The 19,307-nt window shown below is 45.9% G+C and overlaps 1 protein-coding gene across 1 annotated transcript in view; it reads left to right on the forward strand.

Annotated features, from left to right (window-relative positions):
- Window positions 1–1,378: 1,378 nt before the first annotated feature.
- The window catches only part of RGS5 (regulator of G protein signaling 5), a 48,344-nt gene continuing 30,415 nt past the window's right edge, over window positions 1,379–19,307 (forward strand). Inside the window, exon 1 of the mRNA XM_043567548.1 lies at window positions 1,379–1,519. Within this exon, the coding sequence (XP_043423483.1) occupies window positions 1,476–1,519 (44 nt within the window). The 5' untranslated portion in view covers window positions 1,379–1,475. The remainder of the gene's footprint in view (window positions 1,520–19,307) is intronic.

The raw sequence follows: 19,307 nt of genomic DNA on the forward strand, positions 1-19,307 counted from the left end.
AACACTGCGTTCCATCGCGCACATGAGTTGACCTGCAGGTGTTTGGGCAGCCAGGAAATGGCAGAATCCGGACAGTTGCATTTAGCGGAAGCAATATCTGTAAATGCCGACGTGCCTGATGTTGTGCTAAGTGCTGGGGTTACAAAGGTGAAGGTGACAGGGTTCCTCGCTAATAAAATATATGGTGTAGAGCTGTGGTCCTCAAGCCTTTTTGATTACAAAGTATAGTCAGAAACACAGCTCATCTAACGACCTTGTTCATACACCCACATTGATAATTAAAGCAAAAATTTCAGGAAACAATGTTTAAGTTTCTTCATGCAATGTACTTGCATATGGGTCTGCTATAATCTATTTATTTAATTTAGAACGTTAGATCACAATACGCTTATGTTGATTTTACAAGCCAACAACGGGCCCTGACCAACAGTGTAAAACAAATGATTTCAGACAACAGGGAACACTGTGAGAATCATCTTGAGCTCTAAATGTAGAGCTTTTCTTCCAGATGCTAATGGTGCTGTTTATTTTTAGCTTGGACGCCTGCCCACCCCTCAGGGCATTGTGTTCATTTATCAACCCCCTGGGTCCTGACAGGACGAAACACAAGTAAGGTAACTTTTGGTGGAAATAATCCTGGACTGAAAGGAGGCAGGGAAAGGTTGAAGGGCAAGGGAAGGCAGCCGCTCGGGACGGGTAGTGGGGGCTGGGTCCACGGAATTACCTGAAGACGTTATCAAAGTAAAGAACAATCAGAAGACCAACTACAGAATCAGGGGGACTTGGGGGTAACACCTGGCGGATAGAACGGCGTGGGGTGTTTTATCTCTTATGTCACTAAACTCGAGGCTCATTTCCTCCCCCACATCTTGTCTGGCTGCCCTGGAGAGCTTGCACATTTTGGTCGTTCCTCCATGGCTCGCTTACGTTGCATTGATGTGATGTTTTGGGGTCTCGAGAGCAGGGGGGGGCCTTTCTTTGAACCCCTAGCATCCCGCTAAGCGCCTGGCAGCCTGGCACACGGAGATACTCAGGACGCGTCCCCTGGGCTTTTCGAAGTCTCGCCTTCTGCACCGTGACGCGGAGTTGGGCGAACTGCTCTCCAGGGCCCTTGCAGTCCGAACAGGCTATGATTTGGGCAGATCTGGGGTGGCCCCTGGCACTCTGCTCCGAGGTGGGCTCACATTCACGTGTTAAAACCTGAATGACCAGTGCACAGGGGAGGCCCCTGCTGGAGCAGCCGGAGGCTAATGCTGCAGAGACGGGATTCCAGCCTCCTCCTCCAACGGCTGTGCCCCAGCCAGCGATTTCCTCTGAGGTCTGGATTGGTCCAGGGAGCAGCAGAGGGCTGGCAAAGAGCCTCTATATATTCCTCGGAGGGAAAGGCAGTCCCAGACAGTTAAGGAGTTCTCAAAGACTCGCTCTGCTGTGCAGAATCTCGTGTTCAAAACAGAGACGCTGAGCCGCTTGCCACAATGTGCAAAGGACTCGCGGCTTTGCCCCATTCGTGCCTGGAAAGGTGAGAACCAAGTTATCTGGGCTTAAGAGATGGAGATACGGAGAATCTTTGCGCAGGGGTGGATATCCAGAGGCGAGAGAGAGCTGTTGTTGTTTGTGCGGAAACAGGTGTGGGATTAGAGATTGGGGCTCGCCTCCTCTCTGCTAGCAGCAGAGAGGCTTGTAAGATCTGAGCAATAGGAGACAGATAGATGCACCATGGGGTATTTCGTGCACCATTTAAGATCTCGAACTTCATTTCCTCCAAGGAGATGCCTTGTCCATAGGGTGCTTGCTCAGAGTCAGAAGTGTATGGTTAAGAGCAAGAAATACAATATCGAATCGCCTGTGTTTGAATCCCGGTCCTACTGTTTTGTGGGGTCGGGCAATTTATTTACTCTCCGTATCTCAGTTTCCTTCTCTGAAACGGAGATGCCAGTAACCTACCTCGGGGGCTGCTTACGAGGACTGAATGAGTTACTGTATACTAAACCCTCAGCCCACTCCTGGCACCTAGGGGAACTGTGTAAATGTTAACCTTCATTGATTAATGTGCGTGGACAGAGAGAGAGGCAGGTTTGCCAGGAGGAAGAGGGGATTTCTCATTGTGCTGTGTATCTTGATCCCACTGGATAAAGTTAGCCGGAACCCTGGCGAGAAGAAGGCGGTTGGGACACAGAGGTTATTTATTAGCTAGCCTTCCTTTTTAGATAAATGGGAAAATACCTTTGAGGTTCTCTGGTTATCCTTAAGGTAGACAATATTCTGGAGGGAACCCTAAGCATCTGGGCCAAGTAAATAGAAGAAAACAAATATCGGACTTGTTAGAAAAGTTAACCCAACAACGCTACCTGACGCACAGAAGTAGGGATGTGTATTTTCCTCTTATTTCTTAAGCATGGATTTGATCACCTTTGGTGCGAGGCTTCATTATTTAAAGGAAATAAAGTGATCTGTGTGCAACCTAACTCCATCTCTAAAGGCTCTGGCAGTGTTTGCCTAAGAAGGTTGTGTTCCATGGGCTATTTATGATTTCTCTCGTCTCTTACAAGCTCAGGTCTGACCCCTATTACTGTTTTATATCTGATTCATGATCAACCTTAATATTGAATCCCTTTTTGTATCTTTGAGTGCACAGTGACATCCTATGCTCCAGGATATAACTAATGTGCACGTGGGATGCTTGAGGGTGGCCAAGGAGCAAGCATGTTTTCCTGGATTGCCTGCACCTTTTCATTCACTGGCATGTGGTAGAATCTTCGAATTGTGTCCTACTCATTCTTGTTTTTCGTGGTCCATTTCCATTGCAAATAGAGTCTGATTTCCAAGGACAATGCTGAGAGGAGTTTTTAGAGGAATGGGATTGTGCAACTGTTAGCACACGTTTGTGGAAAGAGTCTGAGACTATTGGGGCTCCTGGGTGGCTCAGCCGGTGAAGCGTCCGACTTCAGCTCAGGTCATGATCTTGCGGTCCATGGGTTCGAGCCCCGCGTCGGGCTCTGTGCTGACAGCTCAGAGCCTGGAGCCTGTTTCAGATTCTGTGTGTGTGTGTGTGTCTCTCTCTCTCTGACCCGCCCTGGCTCATGCTCTGTCTCTCTCTGTCTCTCTCTCAAAAATAAATAAATGTCAAAAAAAAAAAAAAAGAGCCTGAGACTATTCTAAGGGAAGCATGTTGCTTGAATGAATGCATCCAAACCCATCATCTTTGCTCTCCTCTGTCTCTCACCTCCCTCTTCACCAGATGCCCACCCCCCCCCATTTCTCTCCACATTACAAGAGGAACGTGGGTAGGTCTCAATGCTTAGATAAAGATATCTGAAGACTCATACATAAGCAATTAGGACAACATACATGCATACAAAACTAATCTGTTTATAATGCAAAGCTCTGCTGAAGAGTGAAATTGCAACTTTCAGTTGCTTTGGAAATAAAATTCAGTTTACCGAAACCAGATTAGCGTGTTGTGACTTATCCTGGCGGAAAGAGGACCCGTGAAGGAGTTAGGAGCAGATTCAGTCTTGTCATTATCTACATTTGCACCCATGAGCAAGTTCTTTCACTGCCCGGGGATTCTATCTTCTTATTGAATCAAGGAGACTTGGATTTGCCATTCTCTCACATCCTTTTCCATTCTAACATAGTTTCAATATGTTCAAAGCACAGTTGAATTCTGTGGCTAGCAAGAGATGCAATTAAAGGGAAATTTATCAAATTGATTTCTCTCTAAACATTTGGGAGCCCAAAAGACTCAATTAATGAAAAATCATCAAGAACCGAACCCTGTGCTGAAATCATGGCTGTGGCAGAAGCCACCTGCTCATAAGAAAGCAAACTTTACTTCGTGTACCGGGAGATTTAATCCCAGAACATATTTCTTTTTTCAACGTGGAGGGAAGCATTACACCAGAGTCAACTTCTACATAATGATAGAAGCTATTCTTTCTTTCTTTAGATCTTTAAGATCACTGCTTATTAAAACTCAAAGTTGACCTCACGTATTTTTATATATTTAACGAGACCAGTGGGGCGCCTGGGTGGCTCAGTAGGTTAAGCGTCTGACTTCAGCTCAGGTCATGATCTCATAGTTCGTGAGTTTGAGCCCTGCATCAGGCTCCATGCTGGCCATGCATACGTTGTTTCTGTCTCTCCCTCCCCGTCCCCTGCTCCCACTCTCTTTCTCTGTCAAAATAAATAAACTTAAAAAAATTTTTTTTTAAAAATATGGCTCTTTGGGAGAAGACAAAAATATTCTAAAATGAAAGGTGTTATGATGATTCCCAAAAAGTTGTTAGTGTAATATAAGCAGCCGGTGTGATTATTATAATTGTTCTCCCCCAGTGCTGACTAGTCCTGTCACCACGTTCACGGTTCACACCAACCCAAGAGGGGAGGAACCAAATAATGAAGACTTGGCTTCTGACAGAGAGTTTTTCCCTGGGATATTAGTGAAGTGTCATGAACTCCTTACCTCTGCCAGTGTCTGCTGTAGATCTGATTTCTTTTTTTATTTCTTTTTTTCTTTTTTAATGTTTATATTTGAGAGAGAGACAGAGAGACTGAGATACTGAGTGCAAGCAGGGGAGGGGCAGAGAGAGAGAGGGAGACACAGAATCCAAAGCAGGCACTAGGCTCCGAGCCATCAGCACAGAGGCCGATGCAGGGCTCAAACTCACGAAACGGGAGATCATGACCTGAGCTGAAGTTAGACGCTTGACCAACTGAGCCACCTGGGCGCCCCTGATTTCTGTTTAAGGTGGTGAAAATATTTTCAATCCACAGTTCACAGGGAAGCTTCTGGTCATCTCCAGTTTGTGGGAATTTCAGGAGCTGTGCAGGGTTAATAACAAAGGTGATATTTTGGTACTTTCCGTTTATATTTATTTTTACTACACATTCCATTTTTTCCTCCTCTTTGATTTATATGGGTCTAGGTGTGGATAATTTAGAATAGAAAGGCATCTAATAAGCAGGGCCATTAATCAACTAATCTTTTAAGGTTGTTAAACCACGTGGAAACACCTTGCTGAGTGGGCCAAGGCTCCTGGGTCTGCAGGATTAAGTAAACCCAGCTTTTTCAAAGGCATGAACACACCCTTGGGCCAACCGTGGAAAGAACACTGTAGCAGTGAAATTGAACAAGTCATAGAACCAGTAAGAGATCACCAAAGAAGCCTACAGAGATAGGGGTGGAGCCTCCAGTTGATGTTAGGATCATGCTTTCTGCAAATAAGTATGAATTTGAACCCTGTTGTAGCTCATCGTCTTGTGATATAATCACCAATATCAATCGCCAATTGAAACACTATAATGTTACAGAAGTAAATGAACTAAATTGTTCATAAATTTCAATAAACTAAATAGTTCAATAAAGTTGAGGGGTGGGGAATCACTAAGAATAACTTTGTTTTGATTCTTATTGATGCCACAGTATTGATCAGTTCTCTGGATTGCCTTTCAAACCTCCATACTTGCCTTAGGCGTAAGGACAGAGGACCCAGACCCTGCTCTCAAGGAAACTGCAGCCCAGTTAGGGAAAGAAACAAGAAAGCGTATGGAAATTAGCTGAGATCCACTATGAAGGAGTAACTGCACGGAGTTTCCCTGACCACCAAAAGCTCTCTGAGCACCCCCCTAGCCCTTCCCCCCCCAACCCCACAACAGCTTTCGGTGGTCAGGGAAAATTTGCAGGAAGTTGCCAGAAACGATACTTAGGCCAGGCTCATGAACTGAGTCTCAGGAAGGAGTTAGCCAGGCCTATATGGGAAGAGCCCAGAGGAAGAAGGTGTTCCAAGGCCATCTGCGGAACCTACCTGGGCAAAGTCAAGGAGGGGAGAGGGCCCAGGGAGTGTGACTGCTGTTCAGACTCCTTTGTACTCTTGGTGTTATCCCCCTGAGACAAGCACAGAGGGAACTTTGAATTTCTAATCAGTTACCCTCCTGTGCAGCATGTCCTTTTTTACTGTCTCCTGGGGACCTGTCAATTTCCCATCCCCTCCTGTCTGTGAAGATTGAAGAGATCTGCTCAGGAGGAAAGATATCCCCACCCCTTTGCCTAAAGAGTTTATTTACAAAAAAGACAATCTGCCATTGGCATATAGTAGGTACTTAATAAATATTTTTGTCTAGAGAACGCATGAATAAATTTACAAGTGGAGACAGACTTGCTCCCAGGGTGGCCTGGTGCTTCCTCTGCTTCCAAAGGGGTCGGGAAGAACAACAGTGATATTCGGGGGCTGCCAGGGGACAGAGTGTGCATGTTCCAAAACAAAGAGGGATTTCCGGGGTGACGGAGAGCTGGGGGGAGCGGGAGGGGAGGAGTAGGAGAGGGAGGAGGGTGGGGAGGAGACTCCCTCCAGCATTTCTGCAACTTCCATAGGAAAACTGTGTTAAAGAGGTGAGTGTTCTTGTTTCTAGTGAGGGTAGGTGCAGCTGTTGGTGAAGCTTCTAACACCCTATGACTTCAGCTCTTTCTCGAGCAGTTACTACGCCAGCTTTTCTGATGAAAAGCTTCCTTCCCTAAAGGAGGCACCTCTTCCTCGTCTTTCGGTCAGCCTGGCCTATGTTGAAACACCAGATATCAACTCAAAACACGCTTGGATCCCGGAACCTTCAGTGTGGAAGGATCCTTGAAAGGTCATCTAATTTTTCTGGGGCACCTGGGTGGCTCAGCTGGTTAAGCATCCAACATCAGCTCAGGTCATGATCTCACAGTTTGTGGGTTCGAGCCCCGTATTGGGGTCTCTGCTGACAGCTCGGAGCCTGGAGCCTGCTTCGGATTCTGTGTCTCCTTGTCTCTCTGCCCCTCTCCTGCTCATGCTCTGTCTCTCTTTCTTAAAAGTAAACAAACATTAAAAAATTTTTAAAAATTATCTAATTTTTCCTTCTTTCGCAAACACCACCCACTGTTATGGGATAGCTGATATCTAGGGATGGGGTTAATGTTTCTCCGGCTCTCTGTTCATGGCTTTTGTCTGTCCTGCTGGCCAGAAAGCAAAGGAACTAAACTTTAATTAGTTCCGTCAGAACCAATCCTTAGTAACAGGAACCAGACTCTGGCTGGAGGCCAGAAGATAGCAGGTTCCTATCTCTTTCTTTAAAGTTCCAATCAGTTCTCAGATAACACTGAGCCTGCACTGTATTTTAAAGGCTGAGTCACCCAGAGGATAAAGACAGTGAGAGCCTGTTTTTGACTGCCTGAGATTACACATTTTAGGAACGCTGAAAAAAACCCAGAGTCAAGTAAACCCAGAGAAGGACACAAGCTCACAGTCTGTTCCCTGCCTCCACATTAGTGGTGAGGTGGACTAAAAAGAACACCACGCTCGCAACTCTGCCTCTGTTATTTCCTAGCTGTGTGAACTCGAGAAAGTCGCTAAACCTCTCCGAGCTTCATTTCCTCATCTGTAAATGAGGCTACTTTTCTTGTTGGGGAGAGATGAGACTTCATTGCCTTCCATCCTTCTTCCCCTCTTCGTGGGTGATCGGGAGTTAAGTCTCAATTATGGGCCAACGCTTTTGACAAAACTTATTGACTTTCATCCTTCCTCATCGTAACCTCATCTCTTTTTTGTTTTAATAGTAAAGACGAATTTGTCAGTTAGTACGGTATTTTTACCATTCCATCTACAATTCCTTCAGCAGGTGTCTCCTTTAAGAACAGACCGGCTCTCCATAGAACATTAAAAGACATTAAAAACCAGGAGCATACTTAAACATGAACAACTCTTGAATATTTGTAAATATCCAGTAAGCATCCAAATATCCTCAACGGTCTTTTTGCAGTTGGGTTGTGTGAATCCGGATCAAACAAAGATCATACTTTTGTATCGCTATTACTGAATTATATTATTAGGTGGATAAGCACTAGCCATGGATCTAGTGTTCTTTCTGCAATTAACCAGGCTCAGTTATGTAAAAGCACTTCTCACAGAAGCACCTAGAGACTGAGAGGCCAGCGCTTTTATCTGGTGGAGAGACATTAGCAATTGTTGGGCGGGCTGGTGGGGATTAATGTTTTATTTTTGAGAGAGAGCGCGCGCGCACGAGCATGAGCAGGGGAGGGGCAGAGAGAGGGGAGGGACAGAGGATCCAAAATGGGATCCGCGCTAAAGGCAGTGAGCCCGATGTGGGGCTCGAACTCGCAAACCATGAGATCGTGTCCTGAGCTGAAGTCCGACGTCAACCGACTGAGCCACCGAGGCGCCCCAGAAATCCTATTTTGAAGCGATCTGACAGAGCAGGTGTGGCGAGGTGGGGTGCACGGTTCACAAACAACGTTGACGTGAGGGGTTTGTGTCCGGAGCCCTTTCGCCCACCCTTCCTGTCCCTTCACGGACTGCAGAAACCTTGTCACAGAGCCTGCCGGGCTCAGATCACGTTAACTAAGCGCCTACTGCGCGCAGCACACCATGCCAAGACCTGGAAGCTAGATCTTTTTTCTACTCTTTTACTTGTCAGTTGCGGGGGGTGGGGGGCGGGGTGAGGAGCCCTCTCCCCCATGGGCTGCTCCAGTAGCTCACGTGCAGTTGCCCCAAGACGGAACAGATACCCCTAAATCTCCCCCCAGGCACGGATGACACATAAACCCCAGGCTCACACGTTGGGATGGATTGAGAGACCCTTACCTCACTCCTTAGTCATAGGAGTCATAGGAATAGGCTTCCTGTCTTTTACTTCTCTTTTTCTTGCAATTATTTGTGGAACACAAGAATTTTTAGATGCACGTGCAAAAGGCTCTACACCTCCCGGAGAGGGTACCGGGTGGGGAATACAGGGGTCCTGAGCTGTAACCTTCACTTCCAATAAGTAGCAGAGGGTGAGTTGTGAGTCAGGTGCCTCTTGGAATGGTGATGAGGCAATTAACATGACCCTCTTCCTTTCTTCCAGCTTTATCACTTTGTTGTGCTTAATTTGGACACCATGTATTTTGAGGAAAGAGTGTACTTTTATTCTAATTTTGCATCTCCTCCCAAGTCCTGCAGGAAGGCCAGGGAAGTAACTTCGGGATGTAGCTTGAAAGCAGCAATCAATTAAAATGTGAGTTTTCTTCCACCCACTCTGGATCTCAATGGACTAAATTAAGAACCCCATATTTCTTAAAAATACTCGTGACACATCCAGAATAAACTTTCGGTTTGTGAAAAATCTGTATTTATGTGCAGTGGAATGTGATTCTTTTATTTTGGTGAATTCCATGAAAGGAAAAGATGGTTTCAGTCTCTTGTCAGATCCAGGGGTAATGTAGGTTCAAAGGTCACGGATTCTAACAGTCTGTGATTTCGGTACTTTGTTTACAGCTAACCTAAGGAGTGTAAGCTCCCGGAGGGCAGGGAGGGGAATGTGATGTGAAGTCACAGACCCACCAGGCCTTGGGGGTGTGGTTCCGTCGATTGCTTTCACACAGTGTCATGTTTTTCTCCAGTCAGTGGAGAGAGTGGCCCTACCCATGCCCTTCCAAATGCCGCCCAGAGCAAGACTCATCCTTTGCCTTAACAGTGAAATAGGTGCCATCCTTGAGGCTAGAACGAGAAGGGTTGAATCGGGATTTCTAGGCCTTTATATCTGTAACCAGTTCTCATCTACCAGCCGAGTAGATCCTGGAGTCCTCACAGTTCTTGGGGACTGCTTTGGACCCCAAGAATCCATGCCAGGCATACAGTGCATGATGGCTGCAATTTCTGCCTCCATGAGGACATACAGCTTGCCTCTACCCCAGGCATTAGAAATTGGGTCTTTCCTGGAAAATCTGAAGGTGCAGTCAACCTAATCATAGGATGCCTGTGTCATCAGCACAGCTGATGCACATGGGACTGGGTTTATTGGCTCTGACCAGAGGGCTCCTGGAAAGCTCAGACAGGCTGTTTCTTTGCAAAGCATTCTATCCAGTTCCCAGGTCAGGATAAAAGAACTTGGCCTGACATTCTTTTTTTTCTCCTTCAACAAGGAAATAGTGCAGGGTTGAAAGGATTCAGCCAAGCAGTCTCTAAATGCTTTGGGCAGTCAACATCTGATCATCCCAATGGCTCTCTGAATAGTAAGAGAGGCCAAGGCCATCGGTCTATATTCTACCCGTTCTTCTCTCTCCTATCGGACTGCTTCCCGGGACACTTCTCAAACGACACCTAGCCCGTCTGGACAGAATCTCACTCAGATCCTCAAACTCTGCCTTCCAGAAAGATGTTGGAACCACCACACTCAAGTCAGATGAGGAGCCGCAGCATGAAGTAAAATACTTGAAAAATGTAAAGTGCTCTCTCCTCTGTAAGTGCTTATTATTGGTAGCAAAGTGGAGCTGTTTTGGTCAAGCTGCTACTTTTTGACATCTTCTTGTGCAGAACATCTGTTTCGGGAGGAGGCCCTTGTCTATGGGGATTCGGGAAGGTTGGAAAGGATCAAGATGTTCCACTAACAAAGTCATTTGTTGTGTTTGGCAACGTATTTGAAGTGACAGTTAGCAAGAGATACCTGAGTCAAGACCGTGGGACCGAATGACCTATGCACTTTGGGACAAGGTCAACGGTGCAGGTCACACTGAAGACTTTCTCCAAAGAGCCCACCGTCTAAGATCTGGTGCTGGTGCTTTCTGAATGACAAGCTTCCAGAAGCTTAGACTTAGTTTCCCAATCCCCCCAATCTAAAAACACATATGTCAATTTGAACATGCACATTTATACGTGTGCACCTGTGTGCGCACACACACACACACACACACACCTCTGATATTTTCTACAACTTGGCAAAGAGACGGATTGTTTGTTCAAATCAGAGATCCACACAGATAAATCAAAAGCAAAGCTGTTCGCCAAGATGGGTGTAGATTGATGGGGACTTTTTCCTTTTCCAGCAAACATGTCTCCTACCTTCATAGTTAGAGTTTACACTTCCTCCTTTAGCTGGCAGTATTGAAGGGAAAACACCTCTGTAAGTTGGGATTTCCTCCAAATTCTCAACAGAGGGTTCGAAAGCCTTTAGATTTTTTTTTTGAATTGCCCTCTAACTTTTATTTTCCAGATTCACTGAGAATAGCTTAACCTTTGTCTCTCTTCCTGAGCCACACAGGGCCCTTCGTAATTAAGCCAGAATGAGTACCAAAGGCTGGAAGGGTAGGGAGGGAAGGAATACGTGACTTTCGTCGGCCACTCATAGAACACGTTTTAGTAAATGCATACTGGCTTAAGAGCAAGAAAAAGGCAAGAATAGCAGAGACAACAGATGGTTATGACCGTCTAGAAATGAGTGCCTTGTACAATCTTCATTGCTCAGATGCACGCAGTAAAGCCAAGTGCCCAGAATTGATGGATTCTTCTCCTTGAGGGGAGTGTGGTATGTTTTTCTCTCTCCTCTATTACCACCAACTCAGAATCAGAGGCTGAGAATAGGAGCAGAGTCACAGACAAACCCCTTCTTTTATAGATGAGAAGACAGGTCCAGACCTTGTGACGACTTGTCCAAGATCACAGAGCTGGTTGGAGTTGGAGCTAATTCAAGGTCTGAAGCTTGACTTTTCACCTTTGTTTTATCTGATGGACTTTAATGTATGAGTTTTGTATGCCTCCACTTTTAAAATACTTCTTCTTCCCTAGACACCATCCTTCAAAAGATTTTGGCTACCAAATAAACTGTCGTCTTTAAGAAAAAAAAAAAAGTGTCTCCCCATGTCAACTTGCCAGATGCCTATAGCTGCCAACGAGAATAACCGAACAGGACAAGTCAGGCTTATCACATAGTGATTAAGGGCCCAGGGGCTGTAAGGAGATTGAGTTTGACTCCTACCATTGTCATTGATCGGGTGATTTTGGACAAGCTTCTCTGTAACTCAGTTTTCTCGTCTGTAAGGTGGCGATAATATCGATACTTCCTTCGCGGGGTTGTTATAAGCGCTAGGCAAGGTTATGCATTAGATGCGTTGAGTCAACCCATTTAATTAGTGGACATGCACGTGCTTTGTCTTAGTGCGTGATTTTTCTTAGTCACCTTCACTTTGGGAAAGCTTTGCCTCCAAGTATCAGGATGGGGCTACGACAGGGAACCACGAAGCATCCAAAGTTAAACGAGACAACTCCCCGTGCCAGTTCCCCTTCTCCGTCTGTGCCTCTTTCGTTGCATTGCAGAATGTTCTGCCATCTTCAGTGAACATTTCTCAGGCCATATCTCAAGGGTTTAACTAGATACTCGACCACTTAGAAGACACTGTCCTTCCCATCTACTTTCTGTGGCATGGCCCTAGCCCCTCTCTGGCCCCGCTTCCTCGGGTCTTTTGTCCCTTGCTGTGTTTTATATCCGACGGTCTCCTATCAGCCGTGACTTGCATTTGTGATACGTGAAATGACAGGTGCATTTGTCTAAGATCCCTTGTGCCTTCTGTCTAGAGGAGGGTGCTCAGCCCAGGGGCGCCCGCTTTGCCTCTCGCTGGTGACCATCTGCTCGGTTCCCGGACCTTGTGTCTATCCTGAGCCCAGGTCTCCAACTTAGTCACTCCCATCCAGTCCCAGCAACCACACAATGTGGGGCATCCCATTCTTCGGTTCCCGGTGTGTGGGCCCCACAAGGCAGACTGCGTGGCTCCTTGAAGGAAAATGAAGGAGCGCCATAAGCACGCTGGAGAGAAGTTTCCAGCATCGCGACCCCACAACACACCCTATACGCTTCGAAAGCTTCTTTGGAATTTTTGGAAAACGTCTTAGGAAGACGAGGACGTCTGTAGTAAACTTGGGGAAGGATCCCTGGGGAGCTGGAGGAAGCACAGGGAGTGAGTATCTGTTTGGGGACGCAAAGCAATACTGTCACAGGGTCTATCACAGACCCCCTATCACACAGGGTCACAGCCAAATCATACACCTCCGCCCCCCCCCCAACCATCAACCCCTTGGGGAGACTTTCTCTGTTTCTCCCTCAGGGGGAGGGTGGCCCTCCAGCCTCTGAGCTCTCACGGAACTTTCGCATCTTCCTTGTTGCTCATGCCATTTTTTACCCCACTTTGGGGTATTTAACGTTTATTTATTTTTGGGACAGAGAGAGACAGAGCATGAACGGGGGAAGGGCAGAGAGAGAGGGAGACACAGAATCGGAAACAGGCTCCAGGCTCTGAGCCATCAGCCCAGAGCCCGACGCGGGGCTCGAACTCACAGACCGCGAGATCGTGACCTGGCTGAAGTCGGCCGCTTAACCGACTGCGCCACCCAGGCGCCCCCCCACTTTGGGGTATTTAACAGCACCTACTTTAATTCTCATCCCAACCCTGCAAGGGAGGTGTTATCAACATCACTGTTTTACCAATGAAGAGGCATGGCAATTTAGGTGTCGGGCCCAAGGGCAGACAATACACTCTGCATGCGTGAGTCCCAACGTGCTAATTTCACATCTAGAGCTTATCCCAGCTTATCACAGCCGCATCCTACAGACACATCTGCTCCATCAGATGAAAGGTGAGGAACAATCTCTTAGCAATTGCGTGGAACATTCCCCTGTGCTCTAGTACAGTGCCCGACAGACTGGGGTTAACTCTATTAGAGTCTGAGAAGTGAATGAATATAGAAACGAATGTGGGAATCCATGAGCAGACCGTTCCTGAAAACAGAAATCTTGAGAAGATTAAGGGGCTGTTAGCAGGATGTTGGCGGCAGGAGAGAAGAAATGGCGTGAAATCAAATTCCGGGCCTCAGACAAAGAAATAGTCCTGTTCCTCACAGTTATGTTATTATTTTGCTCAACGAACCCTCCTAATAATTTGCCAAAGATAAATGTTAACCAACTGGTTTTGATTATTTGAGGTAATGCATTTGGATCCAATACATAAATCCACGGGGAGAAGACACGTTACATTGTGGGAACCATAATTTTATTAAGTGATGTGACACATGTTACTGTTGAGTAAGGTCTCAATAAATAGAATTTCACTCTGTTTCCTTTCTTCCTTATTCAATATTCTTTACGACTCATCTTATGTCCTTCTTTTGTAATATATAAAACAAGTTAAATAAGGCAGGGGCCATGTGCACCTAGAAACGTTCAGTCTGTAAAGTCCCTTAAATTATAAAAGTTTAAAGCAGAATGGCACGGAGATGTTCGAAGGCTACGGCTCACACTAGTGTTCAGAGAAGCTCTCGTGGGAAGGTCGCTGGCCCTTCTACTTGGGGAATTAAAATAAACCATAAATTTCTGTCGTCCTCAACTTGAAGACAATGTTCCCACTACTTATTATCTGGCTTCCCAACTGAATTACCAAAAGTCCAGAAATCCTGCCAACAATATTTCGAATAAGACAGGGAATTGAAGGTCAAAGGGAAATAATCTGCTTCTATCTTGTCTGTCTCGTCCCCCCACGGCCTCTTTCATCACCCCCAATAACCTGCTCCGCATGATGGATGTGTCAGGCACAGGGCATGAAAGCATGGGAAATGTCTCAATTTCCACGGGAACCCTTGGTACGGAATAGCCAGTGCTTGGGAAAAACAATATATTTTTTTTGATGCTTATTTATTTTTGAGAGACAGAGAGACACAGGCTGCGAGCAGGGGAGGGGCAGAGAGACAGAGAGGGAGACACAGAATCCAAAGCAGGCTCCGGGCTCTGAGCTATCAGCACAGAGCCCGGTGCAGGGCTCGAACCCACGAACCGTGAGATCATGACCTGAGCTGAAGTCGGACGCTCAACCGACTGAGCCACCCAGGCACCCCTCTTCCATTTTTAAATAGCACAAGGGAGGTGATATTGCCACGTAGCTCTGAGCCTCACCAGGCAGCAGCAGACGTCTCTGGATTGGCTTTCCTTGTTACCCCATAGAAGTGTCCTCCAGCTGTGTGCCTTTGCTGTACCCTCAGAATTAGCTGCACTATTCCAAGGTAGAAGCCTTCTGAAAGGGGCTCATCTGGCATATTAGTCACCCAGATCTTTGTTGAACATATTTTATTCTGTTCCATTCCATTCCATTCATCCATTCAATAAACATTTAGTAACATGTGCAAGATGCTGTGATAGAGATAGGAGGGCAAATATAATTAGGCAGCAATAAGAATAGGTAACACTTACAGAATATTTGCTATGCTCCAAGTGCTATTCTAAACATTTCAATGCATTAATTTATTTAGCTTCGTATCATAGATATGAGATTGAGGCTATATTATCACCATTTTACATCGAAAAATGGAGGCTCAGAAATTAAGCAACGTGCCCAAAGTCACCCAGCTGGTGAGAAAGAGTTGGAACATAAACCCAAGCAACGTGGGCTTGTGCGCTTAGGAGGTAAAGCAACTTTAAAGTACTCAGTTAATTTCAAGGTGCTCTGGGAGACCAAGGACACAAGATTCGGTACTCACCCGCGAGAAACCGGCTATCTCGCTGGAAGTACATACATATGGAGCTAAGACGTACATTCGTGAGGGACTAGAGTGAGTGAAAATGGGCCGCCTGCAACTTTGCAGAAAACAATGTGTTCTGGGGTGCCTGGGTGGCTCAGGTCAAGATCTCATGGTTTGTGAGTTCGAGGCCTGTATCTGGCTCTGTGCTGACAGCTCGGAGCCTGGAGCTTGCTTCAGATTCTGTGTCTCCCTCTCTCTCTGCCCCTTCCTCTCTCTCTCTCTCTCTCTCTCTTTCTCTCTCTCAAAAATAAATAAAACATTTAAAAAATTTAAAAAACAAAACAAAACTACAATGTGTTCTATCCCTTGCTCCAGAACTTCTTAGAGATCTTGGGATAAGTTCTTGTGAGATCTTATAAAATACCTTTTAATTTCCATAAGCCTTGGTGTTTTGTGTTTTCTTTTAAAATAAGAGGAGGGTGATGTGCCTGGGTGGCTTAGTCAGTTAAGCAACCAACTCTTGATTTCGACTCGGGTCACGATCTCCTGGTTCATGAAGTCGAGCCCCACATCGAACTCTGCACTGACCGCTCAGAGCCTGCTTTGCTCTCTCTCTCTCTCTCTCTCTCTCTCTCTCTGTGTGTGTCTCTCTCTGCCCCTCCCACCCTCTCTTAAAATAAATAAACAAACAAAAAAGTAAGGGGGGGTAAATTAAAAGCCCTCTAAGGCCCCTTAACTATGCCTCGATTTTGTGACTTGTTACCAGAGAAGGCAGAAAGAAGTGTAGGCTGGGGTAGTTACTTTTCAGGAAAGGAGTGAGATTCGTTTGCCTCTTCAAGTAGTAGAACAGCTGTAAATTGCCATTTCGACAGTGGGAGAGCAAGACCATGTGCGTGGGAGATAATGGGGAGACCAGCAGGAATAAGATAGACATTTTTCGTCACTGGCATAGGAGTGGTAGCAAATCATCATCATGGTCACTGTCCTCATCCCTGCCATGTGCAGAGTGCGTGGTAAATATTTCAGGCATTAATCCAAGTGCTTCATATGGAGTAACTCAGTTTATCAGCATAAGAACCTTTTGAGGTAGGTGCCATTATTGTCTCCATTTTCCATCTTACAGATGAGAAAACGGAGGAGAAGTAAGGTTTAAAAACTTGCCAAAAGTCACAGAGGTGGTTGGGTAAATCTGGATGGTTTGGCTCCAACATCCATGCCCCTAACCACCATGCTATTCTGTCTCCTGCCTTTTAGTTCTGGTATTAATTTGATTCTATGGGTAAGGGCTCAACGTTCCGCTTTGCTCTGCAAACTCTTGGCAGTTATATAACCTGAGACGGGCTTTTACCACAGTTGGGAGGCGGACATTTTCTTTGCCAAGGGCAGAGAAGAGATTTAACACAATTCAACATGCTATTTGTCACTGTAATCATGGAATTGAGATCTGGAAAGTGTCTTCTGAGATCCTCTGGACAGACCCAGGTGGTTATATATGACTTAAGTTATCCAAAACAACTGGTTGCTTTTCTTTTCTTGATGATTCTTATTTTTTTTTTCCAGCAATGGAAACTTTGCCACATATAGTTCACTATTCCCATGGTTTCATCACCATATGGTTACTGAGTTCTCCCGAACATTTACTGTTTTAATTTAAGCAATCCCGTGTTTGTGTGGGGGGTACTTTTTCACACTTACAGGTGACTGGTTTTGAACAATTTTAAAATGGATACATCATTATTTATATTTCTTATTTGAAGCTTCATAATGCTTTGGAGCTCTTGCTTGGGTCTGGATACCATTTTGGATAAGCTAGGAGCTCTGGTGCTAAGGGCAAGTCTCATGGGCACCTTATTTCTTTGCCCTTCTATGGTCCTACCAACCCCCCTGGAGTCCTGCGGTGTGGGCTGGACAAGGGTGGTGGTTTGATGAGTTGGAGAACACTGGACAACCGTCCTCTGACTTGCTTCAGGAATGCCCTCTTGTCCCTCTGTTTTTCGGTCTCTTCCTTTACTATTCATTGAAAGCAATTCTCTTCTCTGAGAAGATGCCACCCTATTTCCCTGGTGAGTTTAGGGTCTTGGAAAACAAAGGCCAGAAATGGAGTGCTGCCTTCAATTAATATCTGCTTTTGGCCTTACAGCACAGCTTTGTCAGAGGTAAGAATGCACAAATGCCTGAGTACCTCAAGCATTGTCTCAGAACTATGATTGAGGGAATACAGATTCTTAAAAGTAAGAGGAAAAACTCTATGGAGAGGAAAACATGAACTAACACCTCAGTAAATTAATATTTTGTGTAAATCACTGTTATTATCTTTAAAACTTGCTATAGATCAGTTGCTTTCTGCCCGTTTGCTGTGGGGAGGAGTGAGCTCTCGACCAGGTAGAGCGCTTACACCTAGATTGCGTGATTATAAGGAAAGTCCGGTGACCTCGCGTGGTCTTCCACACCCATATGTATCAGGGATCTGGGGAGACAGAGTGTCTCTCCCCCATGTGACTGAGGAAGAAGATGCATCACCAGATAGGGCCGGACTCTATCAACCTGCCCACGTCCAGTCTGCTTTTGATCAGTAGGAAGCAAACGAGGGTGCCACAAAGATAGAGCCTTCCACACCACCTGTAGGTGAGTCAGGCCCTCCCTTCTGTTTTTGGTCACTGCTAAGACCCTCCTGTCTTCCCCAGAGTAGGGCCACCAGAAATTGCTTCTAACTTTTCCTAATTCTCTCAGTTCGGTATCTTTGTCATCTCGCCAAGAAAGTCATGTTGAAGGTACCAAGAAAAGAGGCAGAGCTAAAATAAAACGAAAGCATCTATTTGGGGTCTCAGAATTGCGGCTCAGAAGGTAAAGATTCAGGTAGCAACTCAGATCGTCATTTCCTCCTCCCCCCCCCCCCCCCCACCTTCTGCCAGGGAACAAAAGTCAGGGGTTTTTAAGGACAAAAGGGAAGGCAATGCTTGTATATGTTGTTTACAAAGAATTTCCATTGGTGTTGGTGGCAGGAAACAAATCTTGGCCAAATATAATTGGTTGCTAAGGCAATCACTAAGCAAAACCTCTTACTATCGCAAGTAGCAGGTGTTCAGGCTGAGTCCTTGGAATATTTGCAGCTAGTTCAAGGTTTATGATTTCACCCTGTGTGAACGTGCATAAGGCCCAATACTTTAATGGCGTCCACCGCTCCATTTTCAAAGCCCTGGACAGAAGTAACTCTTTTCCATTTCACCTTTCACGGCATGAAGTTCATTCGTCCGACCAAGAGAAAATGAGCTTAATGTGATCAAATACTAATATCCCCGAAGTTAAAGGAAACTGCTACAAACCATAATCCTAGGTGGTATAAGGTGAAGTTTCCTGAGTAGAGGTAATGAAGGCCGTGGTGATGATGGTGGCGACGATGATGGTAATGATCGTTACAGGAGGGTGGGAGAGGCACTGGTCCTCGTCTCACGGAGTCCAAGAAGGAAGCTCGTGGACAACAGAGGGTGAGCCAAGCGAGAGAGTTTGTCGAGGGCAAGTACAAAGCTCTCGAGCATGAGAGGGATCCCGACTGGGTTGCCGCCAAAGATTTTTGTCTCTGACTTTTTAGCCGGACCTTACCAGAAGGCCTGTGAGACTCCACTCACGGTGCTTAGCCCAGGCAGGTCTGGGATGTATCTCTCCTTTTTTTCTCCCCAAACCCCTGCCGGCAGCTTCAGCCTCCCACTTGCAGCTGCAGCCTGCTTCCCCGAGGTCCCTTATCTATCCCTGCCTAATGTTAACCCTTTCCCTACTCAGGATGGTGGTGATGATGGCGATGATGAAGGTGATGGTGATGGTGATGGTGGTGATGATGGTGGTAGTGGTGATGAGGAGAAGGATGACCACCACCACCATGTATTGGATGACATTTATGTTCCAGGCACTATGCCAACTTTCACATACATTATCTCATGCACTCTTCGCAGAAGGCTTTGCACGGGCAGCACTAACGTTGTCCTTTTTTTTTTTTTTAAATTTTTTTTTTTAACATTT

Source organism: Prionailurus bengalensis, chromosome E4 (genome assembly GCF_016509475.1).
Source record: "Prionailurus bengalensis isolate Pbe53 chromosome E4, Fcat_Pben_1.1_paternal_pri, whole genome shotgun sequence".
In the NCBI taxonomy this organism is placed as follows: Eukaryota; Metazoa; Chordata; class Mammalia; order Carnivora; family Felidae; genus Prionailurus; species Prionailurus bengalensis.